The 20,824-nt window shown below is 49.9% G+C and overlaps 3 protein-coding genes across 5 annotated transcripts in view; 1 reads left to right on the forward strand and 2 right to left on the reverse strand.

The window, feature by feature from the left end:
• Positions 1-271: 271 nt before the first annotated feature.
• On the reverse strand, positions 272-3,764 carry DDAH2 (DDAH family member 2, ADMA-independent). Of its 2 annotated transcripts, none has more exons than XM_077760912.1 (7): positions 3,312-3,764; positions 2,095-2,457; positions 1,904-2,003; positions 1,703-1,776; positions 1,423-1,542; positions 783-932; positions 272-593 (listed from the first exon to the last, which is right to left on the reverse strand). In XM_077760912.1, exons 2-7 carry the CDS (start codon positions 2,389-2,391, stop codon positions 477-479), a joined length of 858 nt encoding a protein of 285 aa, XP_077617038.1. In that variant the 5' UTR covers positions 2,392-2,457; positions 3,312-3,764; the 3' UTR covers positions 272-476. The 2 variants fall into 2 exon arrangements, with proteins under 2 accessions (XP_077617038.1, XP_077617039.1); XM_077760913.1 differs by lacking the exon at positions 3,312-3,764 and adding an exon at positions 2,646-3,287.
• An 86-nt stretch (positions 3,765-3,850) lies between these two features.
• Positions 3,851-9,074, reverse strand: CLIC1 (chloride intracellular channel 1). The gene is made up of 6 exons (XM_077760914.1): positions 8,860-9,074; positions 6,715-6,824; positions 6,374-6,499; positions 6,107-6,213; positions 5,286-5,467; positions 3,851-4,250 (listed from the first exon to the last, which is right to left on the reverse strand). The coding sequence occupies exons 1-6, from the start codon at positions 8,896-8,898 to the stop codon at positions 4,089-4,091; spliced, it is 726 nt and encodes a 241-aa protein (XP_077617040.1). The 5' UTR covers positions 8,899-9,074; the 3' UTR covers positions 3,851-4,088.
• A 3,013-nt stretch (positions 9,075-12,087) lies between these two features.
• The window catches only part of MSH5 (mutS homolog 5), a 26,209-nt gene continuing 17,472 nt past the window's right edge, over positions 12,088-20,824 (forward strand). Inside the window, exons 1-10 of one of the 2 annotated variants that reach the window (XM_077760858.1) lie at positions 12,088-12,163; positions 12,568-12,724; positions 12,980-13,103; positions 13,567-13,647; positions 13,821-13,883; positions 15,360-15,481; positions 15,666-15,775; positions 16,040-16,075; positions 16,629-16,711; positions 17,467-17,512. In XM_077760858.1, coding sequence (XP_077616984.1) covers positions 12,581-12,724; positions 12,980-13,103; positions 13,567-13,647; positions 13,821-13,883; positions 15,360-15,481; positions 15,666-15,775; positions 16,040-16,075; positions 16,629-16,711; positions 17,467-17,512 — 809 coding nt within the window. In that variant the 5' untranslated portion in view covers positions 12,088-12,163; positions 12,568-12,580. Of the gene's footprint in view, positions 12,164-12,567; positions 12,725-12,979; positions 13,104-13,566; positions 13,648-13,820; positions 13,884-15,359; positions 15,482-15,665; positions 15,776-16,006; positions 16,076-16,628; positions 16,712-17,466; positions 17,513-20,824 lie in introns of both variants that reach the window. The other variant, XM_077760859.1, reaches the window with a different exon arrangement.

Genomic DNA, 20,824 nt, shown 5'->3' on the forward strand with positions numbered 1-20,824 from the left:
GTAATCTACCAGTCTCTGAATCACCTGACATTTCGATAAATTGAGTGATCCATCCATACTCTTTCTTCTCTCCCTCATACATGCTGCCCACAATAGAAATTCTGTTCTGTCCATCTTGTGCCTAAACACCTATGATAGGGCTGGGCAATGAGTCAATAAGTGCCTAATGAGGGTCTGATGAATGAAAGAGGCCTCCTTCCCAGCACTAACTCCAGATTTCAGCCCTTCCCCTATCCCTCTGCCCCAATAAGACACAAGCCACAGCCCAGTCTAAAAGGTTGGTTCTGTTTTATTAGTTCTGAGGAAGATGACTCACCCAGTAGACTCTATCCTTTTTCCCACACTAAGCCCTCCCCCTACATCTTGGGGCCCTCTCCCCACTACTACCTATTCACTGTCCTCTATCTAAGCCTCCTTCCCCTTCTACTCCCTATGCTGCCCTACCCCTGGCCAGCCAGGACCCCAAGGCCAGGCCCTCAGCTGTGGGGGCGTGTGCTGAGCACCAGGCAGAGGGAGCTGAGCCCAGCGCCTGCCTTCTCCAGTTCTGAGCAGGACACAGGTACCAGGGTGACATCAGAGAGCTTCTGCAGTGCCTGCAGGGAGGATATAAAGTGAGGAGAGGGGAGTAAGACCCGGAGGTCACAGCCAGGCCCTTCTTCTAGCCAACTCAGGGTGGCACCACCGATACTTCCAGAGATGGTACCCCTTCTTCCTCCCACTAGGAAGGCCTGAGACCCCTTTCTCTGGTTGGTGGCAATGGTGGAGCTGCTGCTGTCCCTCACCTCCTGGCTATTGGGCAGGTCCCCGCCTCCACGGTGCAGGAGGAAAGGGGGCACACCAGGCAGCCCAGGACGCAGAAAGAGACAGTCAGCGGCTGCGTCATCCGGGAGTGTCAGGGACGCATAGGGGTGGTCCGTCAACACTGCCATGGCCTGAAGGAGAGAAAAGAGGAAGTGCTCAAGCTCAGAGGGCTGGGGACACAGTTACATTTGTTGTATAATAATGCTAGCAAGCACTTAGTCCTTAGTGTGTGTCAGACAGTGTTCTGAGCGATTTAGTTACCTCTGTTCCACTTCAGACTCACAAATACTTCTTTCTACCTGCAACTCTCTTCCCCCCTTCTCCAGCCCCTCCCAGTCAATCTCACGAATCATTCAAGTCATAGCTTAGATGCCATCTTTTTGGAGCTTCTTGAAACTCGGGAAGACGATGTTAATCTACTGTGTTCCCGGTCTTTGTCCTGCTAGTATAACAACTTATTGCTTTCTCACAAGTTTTCACACTAGATAGTCCGCCCCATGAGGGCAGGGATTGGAGTTAGTTTTCTGAACCTCTCAGCTTTTAGCCTTGCGGGCCAGGAGCCACGCCCACTTTTGTGGCCACTCCCCGGACCTGCCCAACCGCTGCCCCACCTCTCCTCACCCTGACAGCTTTTTGGGCGGCTTCGCTGCTACCAGCTACCACAGTGCGGGGTCCCCCCATGCCGCAGAGGCCGCGCAGGTGGGAGGGGCTCGAGACCGGCACTGTGGAGACAGCAAAGTCCTAGGGGCAACAAGAGAAAGAATTCAGGGAAGCGGGAGGTGTCAGGGGATTCCCTAAAACACTAGCTGCTTTTAGCTCCTCCCTCCCCCGCGCCCCACCCCGCGGCCTTCCTACCCCCAGCTCCCGGCTCCCCCAGCACAGAGCTGGTCCTGCTCCTCACCCGAAACGTGTCCGCCACTATCTCAGCTCCTCGGTGATTGGTCCACTTGGAGAGGCCTACGAAAAACTCCCGGCCTGAACCCAGGGAGGCCGCGGAGGTTTGAGAGCGAGAGTGAGTTGGAAACAAGGCCTGACATGGCCCAGTCTCCTAAACTCTGCTTCCCAATGCAAAGCCCCAGGAATGCAGGCACCCCAGCCTCACCGGTAAAGAGAACATCAGTGCCATCCAGCGTCGCGTTCTCATCCCCCATCTCCACAATCCGGAGCCCAAGGTCCTGAAGGGCTTTGCGGACTCCATCGACCTTAGGGCACGAAAAGAGGGCGCGAGGCAGAGAAAGCCTCGCACATCCAGCACCCCCTTTCCTCTTACACCACCCGCACCCTGGCGCTCACCTCCGGCCTGCGGGCGGGGCTCCAGGGCCGCGTGATTAGAGCCGTGTCCCCTTGGATCACGGCGGTGTCACCGAGCAGCGGTCCCAGCGGCAGCGACTCTTCAGGAGGAAGTTCTAGCAGCTGCAGCCCCAATCGTTGCCTCAGTTTACCCCCCAGTACCCCGTGCTCCCTCTGAGCTTTAGCCAGGTCCAGAGCCGGGAGGCCAGCTCCCGCACCCTCCCCCGAAGCCAGGCTCTCTGGGACTCCCCGGATCAGGGCGTGGGAGCAGCGGCCCAGCCCCTCCCCTGGCGTCCCCATCCCATCCACACAGTCTCCCCCTCCGGCCGCGCTGATTTCTTAGTTTTCTCTCTTTACTTCACCTGTCTGGGAGAAGAGACAGAAAGGGAAGAAGGCAGAGAAAGAGACATGCACAGAAGGGCGTGCGGGGAGAGGGGGGGCGGGGGATGGTTAAGAGCGCCCGGGTCTTCTTTCTGCCATCTCCGGGCGCCCCTCCCACTTCGCCCCACCCCCTCCAGATCTTTCCCTCCCGCCAACCCCATTCCATCCCGCACCCTTCGGGGTCTGCTGCTTTGGAGGGAGTCCAAGGAACAAGACCGGGACCCCTAATCTCCAAAACACCTGTTGCCCCTGCTGGGGGCTTCGTGAGGTCCCTGCTAGGCGCCCCTCTTGGCAGCCGCTAGGATGCGCTCACTCTCCAAAAATGCAATGGCCCCGCCCCCTTAACCCTCAGTTGCTCGCTGCCATAGGGACCCGAAGTGTGGCGAGGGACCCAGAGGGGTTATGGGACAGGAGGAGACAGCTGAGGTGATAGGGCCTGAGAGATGGAAGTCCTGAATGCCCAAACGTGAAAGGGAGAGAGGGGCAACCAGGGAGGAATTAGAGCCTAAGGAGTTAAATATCTTCCCTCCACCCCGGCCAGTCTGGTCGTGCTGCCCCTAACGCGACCCAGTAGAAACCAGACCGAGTCCCGGAGGACTGGGAGAGGTCTAAAACGAAATCCAAGGGGCGGGGAAACCGGGGGCGTGGTCCCAGGGAGCGGGCTCCACTCCTGGGTCCAGGACCCTGTCTCCCCGTCCATCTACCCTAAAGTCTACCCAGCTCAGCTCCGCACCCAAATTTTGGCCTCCTGTACTCTGTCGGGTATCAGGCACGGCCCCGGCAACCTCAAACTCTGGCCCCTACACGGTCCGGAGGACATCTCCAACCCCTAGACTTACCTCTAGCCGCCACCCAGACTCCGGCGCTCTTGTGTTCTGGGCTGGGGCCCCACCCCCCTGAGGACAGAATTGGTTGGAGAAAGGAGTCCTAGTCTTCAAACCCCGGGGGCTGGAGCTCTTGGCTTTTGAGGGGTCCCTGGGTAGGCGAGCTCAAGAACTACGGTGGGGCGGGGGTGCGACTGTCTGGCGGCTCCGGGGCATTGTCTAAGCGGGACGGGGCGGGGCTCATCTAGGCCACGCCCATTCCGCCCTGCTATGCCGCGCCCACTCCACGGGGACTGAGCTCCCCTTCTCCGAACTCGGCCCCGCCCCGTGAGTGCTGCCCAGGCCCACCCAGATACGGAGGGCCCTGGCGGCTGGGCAGCAAATGCGACATGGACTACAAGACAGCGTTATGGTGGACTGGCACGAAAAATGGAAGCCTGACCACAAATACCCCTCTTTTAAATTCCTGGCTTCTGCCCTGAGCTCAAGGTCACTGACCCACCCTTCATTCTGTGTTACCCACACTGCAGCCCCTTTTGTGTAAAACGACACTATATTTTCATTCTGTATTTTATTACTGAAATACATTGTCCTACCCAAACCACCCCACAATAAAAATCTTACCTAGATTCCCCATCCTTTCCCTTAGCCCCCCAGCCAGCCCTGCACAAGCGCTCCAGGATTCTCTTGCCCGCTGGCCATTTTGGAGTGTGTCCATTGGGTAGCCATGTGGAAACCACCTGGTGCCTTTGTGGAGAAAATGAAGGGGGGTGACCATGCCCCAGGAGAGGCTTATTTGAGGGCCTTGGCCACTTGCTCATAGGCCAGCTCGATCTCCTCATCATCTGGGCAGGTAGAGGCAAACTCTTCCCGAGCATAGGCATTGCGCAAGTATCGATGCACTCCGCGGAACACCTCAGGGATGGAGAATCCCCTGTACTTCTTACATACCACCTGGGGTGGGGAGAGGAGAGGGGTCAACATGTTAGCCTCAGAGGAAGCCACACTGGCTGCCACACTCTTGGTCTTTCCCTTTTCCCAAAGCTTACATGATAAAATCTAGTCTTCCTGTCCAGGCATTTAAGAACCTCCCCTATCTGGCCTCTCTTCCTGTGATTCTAATCTCCTATATGAATCATTTTCTCCAAAGGGCTTTTTAACTCCTGTCTCCTACTGTCTTCACCCTTCCTCTCTATTTACTGAAACCCTGGTCATTTATAACCAGCTCCTTTTCAGACCACCCCATTCCATGGTGCCACTTCTATCTTGATTTTATTGATATAATTCACAAATCACAAAATTCTCTAGAATTTTCACAATAACTTTTGTCCTTATTTTTCATTTGGCTTTTTATTGTATTATCACTTGTATTAATTACTTCACTTATATTATCACTTCACTTTCATGTGAATGTTTTATCTTCCCAGCTAGATTTCAAATCCTTTGAGAGCAAGGACCAATCATCATACACCTTTGTGCTTTCAGCATCTAGTACACAGCTGTTCAATACAGAGGTCTGTGGCAGACTGACAATAGGCCCATGTTTCATGAACTAAATCATAGCTTTGAGGCTAAGACAAAAACATGGGAACTGGCAGCAGTTTTCATCTTTCATCACAAGAGGAAGTGGAGACTAATGCTATAAAAAGAGTTAAAGCTCTGATTTAAGGAAAAGCCTGCTCTGTCTGATCTGGGGATCTGGCAGTGACAGAGACAGGAAGAACACTCTTAATAGCAATACTGGGATATGTTACTCTCAGCCAGTCTGTTTGCACCCACAGCCTGTGTCACAGAATGTAATTCTCTCAAGCACTGGTCTTGTAGCAATGGCTGCCAAGACGGAATGGGGTAGTGTCAGCTATTGGTATCAATCCACAGAAACCATCCTAAGAAAGAAATCACCTTAGGAGTGGTTGTCATGGGAAACCTGTGTGGGAACTTCTTAAAGAGCCATCCCAATGGCCACCTTCTCCTACAATGACCACCCACCTGTACTATGTGGAGCTTTGGCAACAGGTTGCAGTCAGCCAGAGTGAGCTCATTGCCATCCAGAAACTTCCTCTGAGAGATACCCTCATCCTCAGCACTGGTCTCATCCACCTCTTCAGGGAGGGGGGATGTCAAGTAATTGTCTAAAACTTTCAGGGCTTTCAGAAGTCCCTTCTCCAGATCTGTGCAAGAAAGGGGAATTGGTAAGAACATCAAAAGATCAACATAGTCCAGGAGGACCTAGGGAGTGGAGACTGAATGAATATTAATGGTGAGGCCAGCCCAAAAGAATAATATCTAACACGAATGTAGTTCGTTTTCCATGTGTTATTCTAAGCACTTTACATAAAAAACAAAACAAAACAAAACAAAAAAACCCTCATTTAATTCTCACAACAACCCATGAAATATATATTGTTATCTTCATTTTGTAGATCTGGAAATGGATTTACAGGGAAATTAAATGAATTGCCCAAAGTCACACAGCTAGTAGTGTTTGTACTCAGGTAGTCTTGATCTAGAGTTACTGTTCTTAAGCACAACCTATTATGCCAGAAAACAGGCCAGCAGTCAACCCAACTAATGTCCCCAGTGGGGCAGGAGAGGCTAGGTGACAAATGAGAGAAGCCTAAAGTCACAGCCAATGTAAATACAAAGAAATATGGGGCTTAAGTAAAAGTAAGGTGACCAGGGTGAGAGGCAGTAAAGCTTTGCCAACATCTGCTCCATCTCCCTGATAGCTGAATTTCCATCTATCAGCTATCCCAATCCCTGGATCTCCATTCCTCCTAGGATGCTGGCCTCCAACCCTTGAAACTCACTTTCATTGAGTGCTGGGTTGGAATTCTTGATGTAAGCAGAGAATTTGGCAAATATGTCCAGCCCAGCCGTGTTGGATTCAGGGTTCAGGGCTGCCAGCTTGGGGTACCTGAAAGCCAATGGAAGAAACAGAATAAGATATCCTTCCAGGGAGGAGTCTCAGCTCCCCAACCCCAGCCCATCACCAACTCTGTTTTCCATTTCTTCAACCTCTCTCTTTCCTAGAGTCTCCCAGCTACCCACTCCCTCCTTTCCAAGTGCCCTTATACCTGGGAGGGCACAGCACTGCCTCCAGAAACTCCTCAATCTTGTTGGTGTCTGTGTGCACTTCGGTGCCATACAACAGGAATGGGAGCTGCCCTCCTGGGCACAGCTTCTGTACTGTCTCAGTCCGCCTGCAGAAGAGGCCAGGCATCAGGACAGGAAAAGGGGGTCAGGGAGAACCAAAAAGGGGAGATGGAGGGATGTGGGAAGAAAATGGAGCTCTGGGTGGAGGGAGGGGGGGAAAAGGTACAGGATGAAGGACTAGGGTTGGGTGAGTGTATGTGTGGGCATATATGCGTGCACATGTGTGCACCAGGGGTGTTTAGAGGAACAGAAATTGGCCCACCTCTTGGTGTCAACAGTGGTGACGTTGAAGGTGACTCCCTTGAGCCAGAGTACCATGAACAGTCTCTGGGAGAAGGGGCAGTTCCCAATCTTGGCCCCATCACTGCCAGCCTGAAAAGTAACCCCCACCCCAAAGTTAGGCCTGGTACACCCCACCCATCCCCAGGCCATTCTCTACATCTCCTACTCCCAGATCTAGCTGTTTTCTGCCTCATCATGACATTCAGTCTCACTAGTTAATCCCCCCGAGAAGTGGGCTCTTAACTGGAGGTAGAGCAAACCTAGGGCAGATCGCTGGGAACTATTTCTGCAAAGGTCGACTTCTGGTTCCCCAGAGGAATCAGAACAGGTGGGAAGTAGGCAGAGGGACTGGGTTTTGGAGAACTTGGAGTATCTGGACCATAGAGAGGGAAAACTAACAGTTATGCAGTTTTCTACTTGCTAGTCTAAGCACTTTACATACAAAAACTTATCTAATCCTCACAGCCGTTAGAGAGGGATTTGGTAGGCTAGCGGCCTGGATTCGTGGCCTGTGGATTGGCAAGGTGTGGCAGGGTTCAGAAGCCAGGGTTCTGGTTCTCTATACCTCCACCCAAGCGGTTTTTGGCAGCCAGGTGGGAAGTCAAGGGGGCCCAGAGCCTCACCCTAAAGATGTAGAGGGCTTTGCAGAGGTGGGCTGCCCTCTAATTGGCAAATGGTGACCTCATCCCCCAAGGGACCTCCCCCTAGGCTGAGGGTGATTCATCGCACTGTGTCTCCGGCCACAGCAGCTTCCTTCCTGGCAAGAAGTGGGGGCAGGGACCTATGAGGCTGAGGCCTGGGCAGCGGAGGGCCACCTCCCTCTTCCCCATACACTACTTGGGGGGTCTCCCAGTGCATGGCCCATGGCTCCAGATAACTGTCCTCACAATGGACCCCAGGCCAGAAGTCCTCTAGAGCAGCCTCACCCAGGAATAAAAATAGCCCTTGAGGCAAGTATGAGTGAGGTGGGGACCACACCTAAGGGGGGCGGGCCCAGGCACGGCTGGGCACAGGAGAGGGAGTGACTTCCCCAGAAGCCCCAAGCATAAAGAAGGGAGAAAGCAGCAGGAACGCACAAAGAAGGACGAACAAAGAGGGGGAAGTGGAGAGAAAGGCGGCAGGATAGTGAAGGGTGGGGAGACTGTGCAAACAGAGAGACACAGACGGAGAGGGAGGTGCAGAGATGAGGTCCAGGATTGGGTAAGAATGCCCTGGAGTGGGGAGGGAGCAGAGTAGAAACAGTGGAGTCTGCTGTCTGAGCTTTCATATTTGAAGGCCAAAGGACCACTGCTCTTCTTCCACACCCACAGAGAGACGAGAGTTGGAGCAACTCTTACTCCTGTTTCTAAAACCCCCAAACCGTAAACGCCCTAACCCAGACCTCCTCCTCCTTCTGATACCTCTCCCCACCTATCCTTGTGGGAGCCCCAGCTAAACTCGCACCTAGCCACCTCCCTTTCTCTGGCTTCTGCAAGTCCCCGGGTCCCTTCCGGGCCCACCCCATCTCCACCCGCTGCTAGAACTCCACTCCCACTCTCTCACCTCCTTCCACTTACCAGTCTTCCATGGATCTCCTCTCAGCCTCCCTTACCACACCCTCTCCCTTGAAACCTGCCTTGCCACACACACACACACACACACACACACACACACACACACACACATACACACACACTTCTCCAAGTCTCCCCAAGACATCCCTCACTCTGGTATTCTTATAGGACCACCTGTACGGACGTTTCCCTCTCACCCTCCCAAAACCTGTTGGGTCCCACTGCACCCTTCTCTTCCAGTCTTTCCTATCGGCCCCTCCTCCCAACCTCATCAATATTCTCAACTCCTGGGAACCCTCCTTAGGCTGCTGGAAACTTCGACAAACTTTTCAGGGTTGAGCATAGAATTCTCATTAACAACTCCCTCCCCCCCCCAGACACGACAATTTTCTGCTCCTTCCGAAGACCCCCCCAACACCCACACCCACACACTCACACTAAAGATTGCACGTGGGGTTGCGGTGGGGGTCAAGGAGGGAAGAGATTGAGGAGTTAAGGCTGGAGCACGGTAAAGGTGAGAATTGACTTCCAGGAATAGGGAAGCTGGCTTAGGAGGGAGAAGGTGTTCCTACCTTCACGAACAATTCGACCTGCGGTTGTTCTTCAGCCATAGTTGCGACGGGGACCAGGAAGCGGTCGGCGCTGGGGAACTGGGAGGGGCCCGGGCCAGGGAAGGCGGGTCTCACAGGCAGGGATTCTCTCCCCCAGACCTAGGGCTGTCCCTTCAGCTCAACACTAGCCGGATCAGACCCGCTCACACGAGACGTGGCCTCCCCACCAGCCCCGCGTACCCCGCACCCCGCTCCTCCGGCTCTATCCCCTCCCGGGCTAGATCTGGGAGCCGCTGACTCACGGACCCGCCCCGCCCTGCACCTGGGGAGGGGACTGCAGGGGGCGGGACTCGACGATCTAGGGAGTAGGTCCAGAGGGGAGAGCCTCAGGTCTCTTAGAGGATAAGGGATGGGGGTGTTAAAGAGAGGGAATCCTGGGAACCTCCTTGTTTCTCCGCCAGTCTCTTTGAACACAGAATTTTTTCCTGCCTCAGTTTCCCTGCTGCATTAATCAGAGGACACTCACATTCCTCCCTCACACAAGAAACGACACCAGCAGCTTGGTCTAGGGAGGGAATTTTAGAATGTGAAGGTGGGCGTTTATTCCTTTTTCCATATTCCTTCCAGACTCCAGATGGACAGGGACTTGGAAGTGGACACTGAGATTGGGGAAAGAGAGTGGTGAAAGGTAGGGCAGGGGATGGGAAGGGAGACAACCAGGACTTGTGCTGGGAAAACAGGAAGCTGAGCCAGTGGGGCCTCATCACTGGGGAACGTCTGCTGCTCCTCAGTAGCCTGGTCAGCTTTAATGCTTCCACTTCTGCCCCCATTCTGGGGCCCCTTCCTGTGCCCCTTGCTCTTCTTCCACTGATAGGTTGAAGATGGGAGAAATTGGGAAGGGTAGGGGTTTTATGGCTGCAGAATAGAGCTGCACTGATCCTGGAGGGGATAGTAGCTGGTCCTATTATGGAAGAAAAAAAGCAAAGATCAGACTAAATAATGTAAGTGGGGTCCTTGGGGACACAAGTAGGGAGGCAGAGGAAGAGTACTTTGACTTTGGAGGTTCTGTCAAACTCTTTATGATCTACTTTAAAAAAAAAAAAGGGCTTAACAATACATCCTCCAAATTGAATATATTCCAACCTCTGTATCTTGAATCTCCCTCCTACCCTACCATACCTTCTTTCTTCCTCACCACTTGCTAACAAGAGACCTACAGTTCCAGAAAAACATGGTGGAGTGCAAGCACATAGGAGCAAAACAGGCCTTGACACTTAAAGAAAGGGAGAGACTTGAAGAGAGGACTGGGGCAGAGTGAGAAACATATTGCTGGAAACTAGCAGTTAGTGGTTTCCTCCCTGGCTTCCTCTTCTGTGGGTTTTCTCCTCCCTGGGGGAAGGCCTATCTCTCTCTTTCCCAGAGAGGAGATATAGTCAGTGTTTACTCCCTTGAATTGTAAGATCCTATAAGGTTGTAGAATGATTCCATGAGTTGGGGGGGGTCTCCTTCATGGGTGATCCTCAAATTCTGCACACAGGACTCCTTCCATCTGAGGAAAGGAGGTCAAAGCAGCCCTATTCCTAGAGTCCTCTTCTGTTTCAGCTGGTCAATGTCCATCAGAGAATATGCCCCACAAAGATCTCCCTTCTGGGAGACGCCTCAAGCAAATGGGGCCAGCCCTGAGCTGAAACAGGTTTTGGCAGCTTCTTCTCTGCCTCTCTTTTCTCTCCTACAGCTTTATAGCTAGAGCTGGCTTGATTATCAATATTGACTTTGGCTGGCTGGCTTGGCTACCCACAAGGTATTTTGCCTTAATTTCCCAGATGACAGGTAATGCCGCTCTCTCCTGGTACATTTCAGCGAAGCCCCCCTGGATTTGAAACCAGCGGCTGCACCCTTGAATCCTGCATCAGAGAAGTGTCCTTCTGGTCTCATCTCCTTACCTCTGCTTTTCTCCTATCTTAATATCTATCCTTTCCTTCAAAGGGTGGCTTCTTTTTTCACTCCCTCCCTTTCCTTGGCTTGGTAAACCAGTCCCTAATCTCTTTTCACCCCAGATTGGAAGGTGTGTCCCTTTCTGACACGCCTTAGAGTTATGACGGTCCCTTCCAGGTTTCCATAGCTCCATTGCTCAACCGTTTGCTAAGGGTAACCATTAACTGAGCCCTTAACTCACTCCCCCACCTTTGTTGCTAGAGGGGATTTTCCAATCATTGTTTAGCGGAGCCAGGTTACCCCACCATCTTCTCTAACCTGTTGGATGAGATCTCCATATCTCAGGGTACCCAGGACAAAGTTGGGGAGGAAGATGTATTTTAAGCGATCTGTTTTTTAAAGTATTTTGTTTATTTCTGTCCCCCTCACAATCTCCTTGTTTACCCTCCTCTCACACACACTACAAAGTAAGCTTCGTGAAGTCCATACTTAATGTTCAGTACTTCAGACCTACCACCTGGCCCAGAATAGGCTCTAAATAGTTGCTGAATGAATAGATGACACCCCTCTGTACTTAGGGATGTGGGTGGGTGTGCATCTGCAGGAGGAGTATAGACATGTCTCAGTAGGAGTGTAGCTGTTCTTATCAGGTCTACTTCTCTCCACCAGAATTTGGTGTAATTCGAATGCTTCCACTTCCTCCTGGGAGACAAAAATTATAAACGAGGCCCAGTAGTTCCCCCTTTGGGGTGGTCATACCCTGTACCGAAGAAATAGGCACAAGAGGACTAAGACAGAAGTCTTGCTTATTTCTGCTTATTTATTTAAAATACGTAGTTTTCACTAGCTTACCAGGCACTATTCTAAGCTGTTCATAAATATTAATTCAGTGGGTACAAATATTAATTTAGAGTTGTTGGTACAGGTTTAATAATGTTGCTTATCTTCACTCTCCAGAAAAAAGAAATGCAATTCGCGTCTCCCCCCTTTAGGCAGCTCCCCCTAAACCGCCTAGACCAGTTAGTGCTGTAGGCACTGACTAAAGCTTCGCTTCCGACTTTCTCACAGGCTCCACCCCGCGTCAATCAAAGCCCAGAAACCGGGAGGGCTTAGACCCGAGTGCTAAGCAACGGCACTGGCGGCGGGAAGTTTGAACGTTCTGGCACCGCCCCATATGCGAATAGGCCAATCAGCGTCCATCTGTCTCAGCAACTGAAGTCCTCTCCTCCCTCTAGCCCTGTCGGAGCCTCTGACAGGATCCGGATCTCTTCGACCAATAGCGGCTAAGAGGGGTGGGGCGTGTGCGCGCGCACCCCGCCCTCCCTCAGGTGTGCCCCTCCTGCGGGCGCGCGGCTCTCAGTGACGCGGTTTCGCGCACGTAGCTACCCAGGTGACTGAAAACGCGGGAAAGTGCCGCGAGTGTCCGCAACTAGGGTGGGAAGTCAAGAAGTTAGGGCTGCGATCGTGGGGGCGTGGTTGGCAAGGGCGGCGAGAGGAGATGTGCAGACTTGGCCCACAGGGCCCTCCCGCCAAAGTACAAGTTTCGCGTGACGGAAATGAGGGTGGAGCAAGTGGAGATTTGCAGTCTGGGCTTTGGTGATATACCTGAGAAGTCGCCCGTGAAAATGTCCGCAGCTGTTAAAAACAAAATGTTACCACAGCTCTCCCCAGTCCTTGCAGCCCCAGCCCCAGCCCTCTCCCAGAAGTTCTGGGTAGATTTGCATATCTGCGCACCCCCTATCCCAGACTCCTGGCGGTGAACCCCCGCTCCTGAACCGTTTTCTGCTCCCGCAGAGCGTCCAAGGCCATGTGCTCCATAGAAGCGATCCCGGGCAGGACGCCGCAGGGCCCGGAGCCCGGGGCAGCCTCGGCTAGCTTTCCCAGCCTGTCCCCAGTGCCGGGCCGCGGGGAAGTTGAGGAGGAGGACGACGACGAGCAGGAGCCAGCGGAGGTCTCTGGGGCGGTGATTTCGGTTGATGTCGAGAGCAGGCGCTTGGATCCTGAGAGCAGGGCGTTGGTTGGAACTTCAGGATGTTAGAATCAGTGGGCTTGGAGTAGCTGGCAGGTCACTTGCCCCTGCTCTTGTTTCACACTTACTGAATGGGGACGATGATAAAATGATTAAAATTAAGTAGGACATGGCATAACCCTATACTTAACAGCAGTTTCCTTTCCTACCGGGTTCCTTTCTTCTTCCCCGCGACAGATCTATCTGTGTGCGCTGTGGACTTCAGGATACTTGGGCATCGCCTACTATGACACTAGTGACTCTACCATCCACTTCATGCCAGATGCCCCAGACCATGAGAATCTCAAGCTTCTCCAGAGAGGTGGGAGCAGAACTGTGGATTCCTCTACTCTGAGACTGCAAGTGTATTTCACTCTTATATCCTTACCTGTCTCAATTTATTTTATTGACTTCCAGAAGCTCCCTCTTTTGTTTATAGTAATTCATTTCATTATTCCACATTTATTGTTTATAAAGTATCAGGTGCTAGAGATGTAGTCCTGGACAAATCAGTCATGTCCTTTCTGTAGGGGTTTGGAATCTAGTGACAATCTCCAGGCCACTCTTCCCTCCTACCATCCTGCCACTCTTACTTCTCATTCCTAAATCTCAAGCCTGACTCCTACCTATGCTCCCAATGTGCAGAGCACTCCTTACTTTTAGAGGGAGGAAATGAGGGTGGGTTGGTTTGTTTTGGGTGGAGTAGAAGAAGATAGCAAGGGGAGGCCTATGGGTACCCTCCTAGAGGATCCTTTTACTCATTTGGTCTCCATTCTCCTTCCAAGTGTTGGATGAAATCAATCCCCGATCTGTTGTTACAAGTGCCAAACAGGATGAAAATATGACTCAGTTTCTAAGGAAGCTTGGTAAGGACTGGGTAAGGGAAAAGCAAATATGGGGAAGGACTGAACTATGGAATATTCCAGGAGACTAAAGGGAGCAAAAGCCAGGAGGCCAGAAGTGGGTGAGAGGGAAGGTGGAACAGAGGCAGAGGACTGAGATGTTCAGACTGATGGCCCTTTCTTTGCTTCCCCCACAGCCTCCCAGGAGCACGGAGAGCCTAAGAGACCTGAAATCATATTTTTGCCAAGTGTGGATTTTGGTACTTCCTTTCCTTTGCCCAATTCCCCAATCCAGCTTCCCTACCCCTTTCTCCTTACTTGAGCCCTAGCAGAAGTCTCCCTTCAGCCTTATCTCATCCTAATCCTTTGTGTTCTTCAAGCCCCATAACCAGTCTCCTCAAGATCTCTCCTGCTCCCTACCTTTAAATAACCTGAAACCTTGTGAAATTTCTACATAGGCATATCTAGGGATGAGGGCCTTCCCTGAGAAGAGGAAGTGGTGACACTTTGTGGATAGTCACAAAGTGACTATCCAAATTTGTTGGAATTTTTACCTTTAAGCCAAAGCCATTTGTCCCTTAAAAGAAAAAAAATAGACACTGCCTCAGTGACTCTGATGATCCACAAGGAACTTCCATAATCTTCCCAGGTTTGCAAAAAGGATAAGGAATGTTCTATCCTACTTAGATGTTAAGACATTAGTGTTACTCAGTCCTCTATTAATATGATGCTTTTGACCCCAAATCCAAAATTCCAAGTAGACATCCTAGGAATAAATATTCCTGAATCAGTTGTCTTTCTCAGGTTGTGCTCTCAGCCAAAGATCTTTATATTCCATGTAAAATAAAGAGATAATTAGACTAAGTCTGAAAATTTGGCTTATTATTATTATTTTCATTATTATCATTTTATTTTGAGAGACAGTGTGAGCAAGGGAGGGGCAGAGAGGGAGAGAGAGAATCCCAAGCAGGCTCCACACTGACAGCACAGATGCAGGGCTCAAATTCGAGCTCATGAACTATGAAATCATGACCTGAGCTGAAACCAAAAGTGGAAGCTTAACCGACAGCCACCCAGTCACCCCTGAAGATTTGATTCTTGTTTCAGATTTCCATTAACTGCCTGTAGTAGCTTGGCAAGTCATATTATCTCTCTTGATTCTATTGTCTCATTCTTTTTTTTTTAATAACTTTTTTTTAGAAATTTTTTAATGTTTTTATTTCTTTTTTTTTTCAAATGGAAACTCAAGGAGACTTTTTTTTTCCTAGTTGAGAGAGAGAGAGAGACAGCGTGAGTAGGGGAGGGTCAGAGAGAGAGGGAGACACAGACTCTGAAATAGACTCCAGGCTCTGAGCTGGCAGTCAGCACAGAGCCCGACGCGGGGCTCGAACCCATGAACTGCGAGATCATGACCTAAGTGAAAGTCAGAGGCTTAACCGACTAAGCCACTGAGGCGCCCCTGTTTTATTTATTTCTAAGAGAAAGAGACAGCATGACCAAGGGAGGGTCACAGAGAGAGGGAGATACAGGATCTGAAGCAGGCTCTAGGCTCTGAGCTAGCTGTCAGCAGAGAGCCCGACCGGGGCTTGAACCCACGAGCCATGAGATCGTGACCTGAGCCAAAGTCGGATGCTTAACCGACTGAGCCACCCAGGCGCCCCTCTATTGTCTCATTCTTAAGGTTGGGTGAAAATTGGGCTACGAGACTTTTCCCTCCCATGCCTCTCCCCAAATAGGTCTGGAGATAAGCAAACGGCGCCTCCTTGCTGGAAACTACTCCTTCATCCCAGACTCCATGACTACCACTGAGAAAATCCTTTTCCTCTCCTCCATTATTCCCTTTGACTGCGTCCTCACGGTAGGAAGGGTCCTGGGGGAGATGAGGGCTGGGATGCAGCAGACTGGAGAAAGGGACCAACACCCGATCCTTGGGTTGAGTCCTGTGAGGTACTAGTCCAACCCTGGAAAATAATAGTTTTCCATGGTGTTGTCCAGCCTCCAGGACATTGGGATTTACCTCAACTCCATTACTGATCTCCCAGGTTCGAGCACTTGGAGGGCTGCTCAAGTTCCTGGGTCGAAGAAGAATTGGGGTTGAACTGGAAGATTATAATGTCAGCGTCCCCATCCTGGGCTTTAAGAAATTTGTGTTGTAGGTGATTTACCCTAACCTCAAGCAAAGTAAGGTGGGATTGGGAGGCCTGAATAGTAACACAAGGTGGGGGGTGGGGGGAGTGGGCAGTGACCCATCGGGTAAAGTACTCTAGGACACATAGGAGCACCTGCAGGGGACGTGGAGCTCCAAGGAGAAGACAGACAGTATTCTGGGAGGGGGACCTAGTGGGTAGAGCCTAAGAATGAACTCACTCCTCTCCTACCCTAGCCACCTTCCCTTCTGCTTGTTTTCTGTCCTCAGGACCCATCTGGTGAGCATAGATCAAGACACTTACAGGTAAGGAGATGGAGGGAGGCTGTCGTCTCTGGGGAGAGAGAAGGATTAAGTTTAATGCTCTAATAATCCCAGCGAGGCTCCAGTTTCTTTAATCCTGGGGTTATTAAGGTCTCTCTCCTTGAAGAAAGGGAAGAGAGGGTAAGGAGAAGAAAGGGAGAAAAGCACAAGGGTGTCATCCTCCTTTTCTAAAGAGAAAAACTGAGGCAGAGAGAAGTGAGGGACAGACCTTACAACAAAACTTGATCTCAGGAGGATGTTCCCAATCTCCCTTCCATCTTCTCAGTTGCTTTTAAAAATCCAAGTTATGTTGGGGTGCCTGGGTGACTGCGTGGGTTAAGTGTCTGACTCTTGGTTTCAGCTGAGGTCATGATCTCACGGTTCATGGGTTCAAGCCTCGCACTGGGCTCTGTGCTGACAGTGCAGAGCCTGCCTAGGATTCTCTCTCTCCTCTCTCTGCCTCTCCCCTGCCTCTCTCTCTTTCAAAAATAAATAAACTTAAAAATAATTTTTAAAAATCCAGGTTACCCCAAACTCCTTCACTTCTCCCTTACAGTGTTCTGCAGATATTTAAGAGTGAGTCTCACCCCTCGGTGTACAAAGTGGCCAGTGGACTGAAGGAGGGGCTCAGCCTCTTTGGTAAGTATGCCCCTTCTCTCATCTCACACTACAAAGGCTACCTTTTTTCAGCTGCCTCCCAACATGTGTCCCAGTCCCTCTTCCCTCCCACTTCACTTCTGTTGCCAGATGTCTCTTCCACTCCAGTCCATCTTTCTTATGCTCCTTGTACCCTCCCTGAGCTTGGGCACCCCCCTTGTCCATAGTTGTCCAGTGTCATTTGCATATCATCTCTTATTTTGCCAATTCCATGTTCCTTCCTTGGGTTTCTATGGATGTTTCTGCTGGGTGTGTACCTGCCTAGGGACTTTGGGAGGCCCTGTGTATAGAGGAGAATTATATAACCACATAACTGTCCATGTTTTATTTGCATTGAGTCTTTGTCAGTTGTCTCTCGCTTTAGTGGGTGTAGTGGGGACATCTACCCAAGTAGCCATATGGATTCACTGTGCATATCTCAGTGGATTATGTCTAATGTTTACATATATGTGTTGGACTCTTTGTGAATCCAACCACAGCTGCCCTGTGTATTTTTCTGGCCGACTGTTCCTGTGAGTGCCTATCCTTCCCCTAAGCCCATGTAAGGTAATCCTGGCTCAGACTTGTGGCCAGTCGCTGGCTTTAGTTGCCTTTGTGTTCTGAATCTGGAAAACGGCCCCAGGCCAGCCTGTCCAACATCTGAACCTCTGGCCTGATGCCTCGGTTTAGACACATCCACACATTCTTTTTCTGCCCCTGCCTGTAACAAGCTTACTGCCTGCCCCTGCTCCCCACAGGAATCCTCAATAGATGCCACTGTAAGTGGGGAGAGAAGCTGCTCAGGTGAGTCTCACACATCTGCTGCCAGCTAATGCGTTCACTCTACAGACTCACACAAACCACCCCACCTCGTAGTTCCAAGAACTGCCCTTTCCCAAATGCTGGCTAAATGCATTTAATCCTTACACCAACCCCGTGTGGTAGGTAGTATTATCCTCATTTTATGTTGTCAGCACAGATGCACATATGCAGATTGATGATACAGACTTGCACACATATAAGCAGCAGAAACAATCACAAAACACTAATGCACACATGGTAGTATCTTTTTTTATTGAAGTGTAGCTGATATACAATAAACAATATTTTATTAGTTGCAGGTATACAATATAGTGATTCATTGCTTATATACATTACGAAGTGATCACCACAATAACTCTAGCTACCTCTGTCACCATGCAAAAGTGTCATAGTATTATTAACTACATTCCTTATGCTATACATTGTGTCTTTTTTTAATAATTGGAAGTTTCTACCTCATATGGTTACTATCTTTACTTTTCTTAAAGATTTTAACATTTTATTTTAAGTACAATCAACCCCCTGATGTGGGGCTCAGACTCACGACCCCTGGATCAAGAGTCACATGCTCTACTGACCTAGCCAGCCAGGCCTCACATGGCACTATCTTTAATTATAAAAATGATGGTTCAAATTTGAGCTATTCTCTGATGACTTTCAAAATTGTGTCTCTATTTCTGAGCTGTATATGTGGAATGCTCATTGCACATTATCACCACATGCAATTTTCATAGGCAGTTCAAGCTCAGAGGATCGACACTGATGCTCTCTGGACCTGTTCATCTTCCTGCATCCTTTTTTATCTGCATAATGGCATTGCTGGCAGTACTGCTTCTCAGGCGCTGAACCTTGGATTGATGCTTCTCCTTTACGTTTCATATTCAATTATTCACTAAGGCCTATTGATTCTACCCTGAAATGTCTTTCTCAGCCATCTCTCTCCCTTTTTCCACTGCTCTAACTCTGGCTGTGATCATTTCTAACCTGGAGCATTGCATTCACATTTAGATTGGTCTCTCTGCCTCTAATGTCTTCTTTTTCCAATCTGTCTCCCGTTCTAAAAGACTTATCATTTCAAAACAGAGATCTGAGCATGTCACTCCACTTTTTTTTAAACCTTAAGTAGAAACAAAATAACATTAACCTCAGGAGACTTCCCCATTCCCTGTGGGATGAAGATTAGCATTTTTAGTAGTCTGATGTTCAGGGCCCCTCCCATTCACCGCAATTTAAACTTCCATGATTATCCTCCCAAGCCCTTCCTAAATCCATCCTTACTGGATACACCCTATAGTCCAGTCATTTGGGCCACTTTTCTGTCATGGAAATACACCATGCCCATGTTTATGCGCATGAGCATAAGTCTTTCCCTTGTTCTTCCCCTGTCAGAATCTTACATCGTCTTCAAGGTGCAAGCCAACTATCACCTTCTTGGTGAAACTTTCACAGGCACCTGTAAGGAGACTGACACACACCTTCCCATTTGCTTACACAGTGGTTGTTTGTTTTCTAGTTGCACTGTCACGTCAGGTGGAAGAGTTAGCAGTCGGTGAACCTGCTTGTTCTCATAGCTATGAATTCTGTACAGTGCTCATTCCTGTCACCTTAGTGCCTAGCACATGGCCTTATATGCAGTAACACCGAGTGAGTGAGCAGGTACACAAATGCAAGCACACTGGTCACATCATCTCTACAAACTCAGGGCTGAGACCTTTACTAGCCTACAGATGCACAATCCTTTCCCCACCTCACCTGCCCTGCACTGTGTGTCTTTTAGAGGTTAATTTAGGATAATCCCTGAGGTCATCTCCAGGTAATTGGGATGACTTCATTACCCACACATTCTACAGGTGCAGATCTCTAATCTCAACCAGGGATGAGAGGGAAGGAATTCTTAGGGGGAGAAGAGAACAGAGTTAAAGGTGGGGAGGAGTGCAGATCCCCCAGGTAGGATCCAGCAGGGCATGAAATCACAACCTGAATTATGAACTAAGGATCCAGTTGGCCTCCAGTTGGGCAGGGCACCAGGAAGGTGACTGAATGTCACAGTATGCTCTAAAGAGCACTATGCTAGCAGTCTGGAGACCTGAGTTTGAGACCCAGCTATAGATTTTGGACAAGCTACTTGTCTAAGGGCTTCATTTCCTCAGCTGTAGTATTAGGAGGTTTAGCTTGACTAAAATTTCTCCTGGCACTAGCAATACGTGAGTCAGAAAAACCTAAGTATCTTTTTAATGTTTATTTATTTTTGAGAGAGAGCGAGTGAGTGAGCGTGAGCACAAGTGGAGCAGAGGCAGAGAATTCAAAGCGGGTTCGGTGCTGACAGCAGAGAGTCCTTTTGGGACTCAAAGTTGCAAGCTGCAGATCATGACCTAAGCCGAAATCGGATGCCTAACCGACTGAGCCACCCAGGTGCCCTGAAAAACCTAGGTATTTTACAAAAAAGTCTGCTTGTGTTCTCCAAGGTGGAGCCTACATAGCTGCCAGTGGAGTTCTCTGTGGCTAAGGCGTAGAGGTGCCTAAAAACCTGGCCTCGAATCCAACTCAGTCCTCCACTTCACTCTAACCTGGGTTGTTCTAACCCAGGTTAACTGGCCATAGACCGTAGTGTGAGATACATATCCTCGGGCCCCAGTGTCTCCACAGGTTGGTTCTTATATAAAATAGGATGCCTGGGGTACCTGGGTGGCTCAGCCTGTTGACCATCCGACTTTGGCTCAGGTCGTGATCTCGCAGTTTGGAGGGTTTGAACTCTGCGTCGGGCTTTGCGCTGAAAGCTCAGAGCCTTCTTTGGATCCTCTATCTCCCTTTCTCTCTGCCCCTCCCCACCCTCTCTCAAAAATAAACATTAAAAAAATAAATAAAGTAAAATAACATGCCTAATGGCTTGATCTAATGCAGGAAAGAATTCATGGGCTCACAGGTCCTTGCAGAGTCTCACACTCTTCATAGCCATAGAGAGATAGGGACACCCAGAATTAGACAAACACAGATGAGACATTTATTACTGTATACTAATCTAATTTATTAGGAAATACCCTGGGGACACAAGATGGAAGTAATGATAATGATAATGATAATAATAATAATAATAATAATAAAAGCCTCTATGCACCAGCAAATTTAAGAATAAGACAGTGTTTTTTTGTTTTTTTTTTTTTCCTTAAGACAGTGTTTTTGAAGGGGCACCTGGCTGGATCAGTTGGTAGAGCATGTGACTCTTAATCTTGGGGTATGAGCTTGAGCCCCACATTGGGTGTAGAGCTTACTTAAAAAAAAAAAAAAAAAAAAAAA

This window comes from Crocuta crocuta, unplaced genomic scaffold, assembly GCF_008692635.1.
Source record: "Crocuta crocuta isolate KB4526 unplaced genomic scaffold, BGI_CrCroc_1.0 scaffold762, whole genome shotgun sequence".
In the NCBI taxonomy this organism is placed as follows: Eukaryota; Metazoa; Chordata; class Mammalia; order Carnivora; family Hyaenidae; genus Crocuta; species Crocuta crocuta.

Excerpts from the sequence above, each read along its gene's own strand:
- DDAH2 (XM_077760912.1), bottom strand. The coding sequence starts at position 2,391 with ATGGGGACGCCAGGGGAGGGGCTGGGCCGCTGCTCCCACGCCCTGATC. Across the intron at positions 2,004-2,094 it reads GCCCCGCCCGCAGGCCGGAG|GTCGATGGAGTCCGCAAAGC; the intron begins GTGAGCGCCAGG and ends TCGTGCCCTAAG. Across the intron at positions 1,543-1,702 it reads TAGTGGCGGACACGTTTCGG|GACTTTGCTGTCTCCACAGT; the intron begins GTGAGGAGCAGG and ends TGTTGCCCCTAG.
- CLIC1 (XM_077760914.1), bottom strand. The coding sequence starts at position 8,898 with ATGGCTGAAGAACAACCGCAGGTCGAATTGTTCGTGAAG. Across the intron at positions 6,825-8,859 it reads AGGTCGAATTGTTCGTGAAG|GCTGGCAGTGATGGGGCCAA; the intron begins GTAGGAACACCT and ends GTTACTTTTCAG. Across the intron at positions 5,468-6,106 it reads CAACCCAGCACTCAATGAAA|ATCTGGAGAAGGGACTTCTG; the intron begins GTGAGTTTCAAG and ends TTTCTTGCACAG.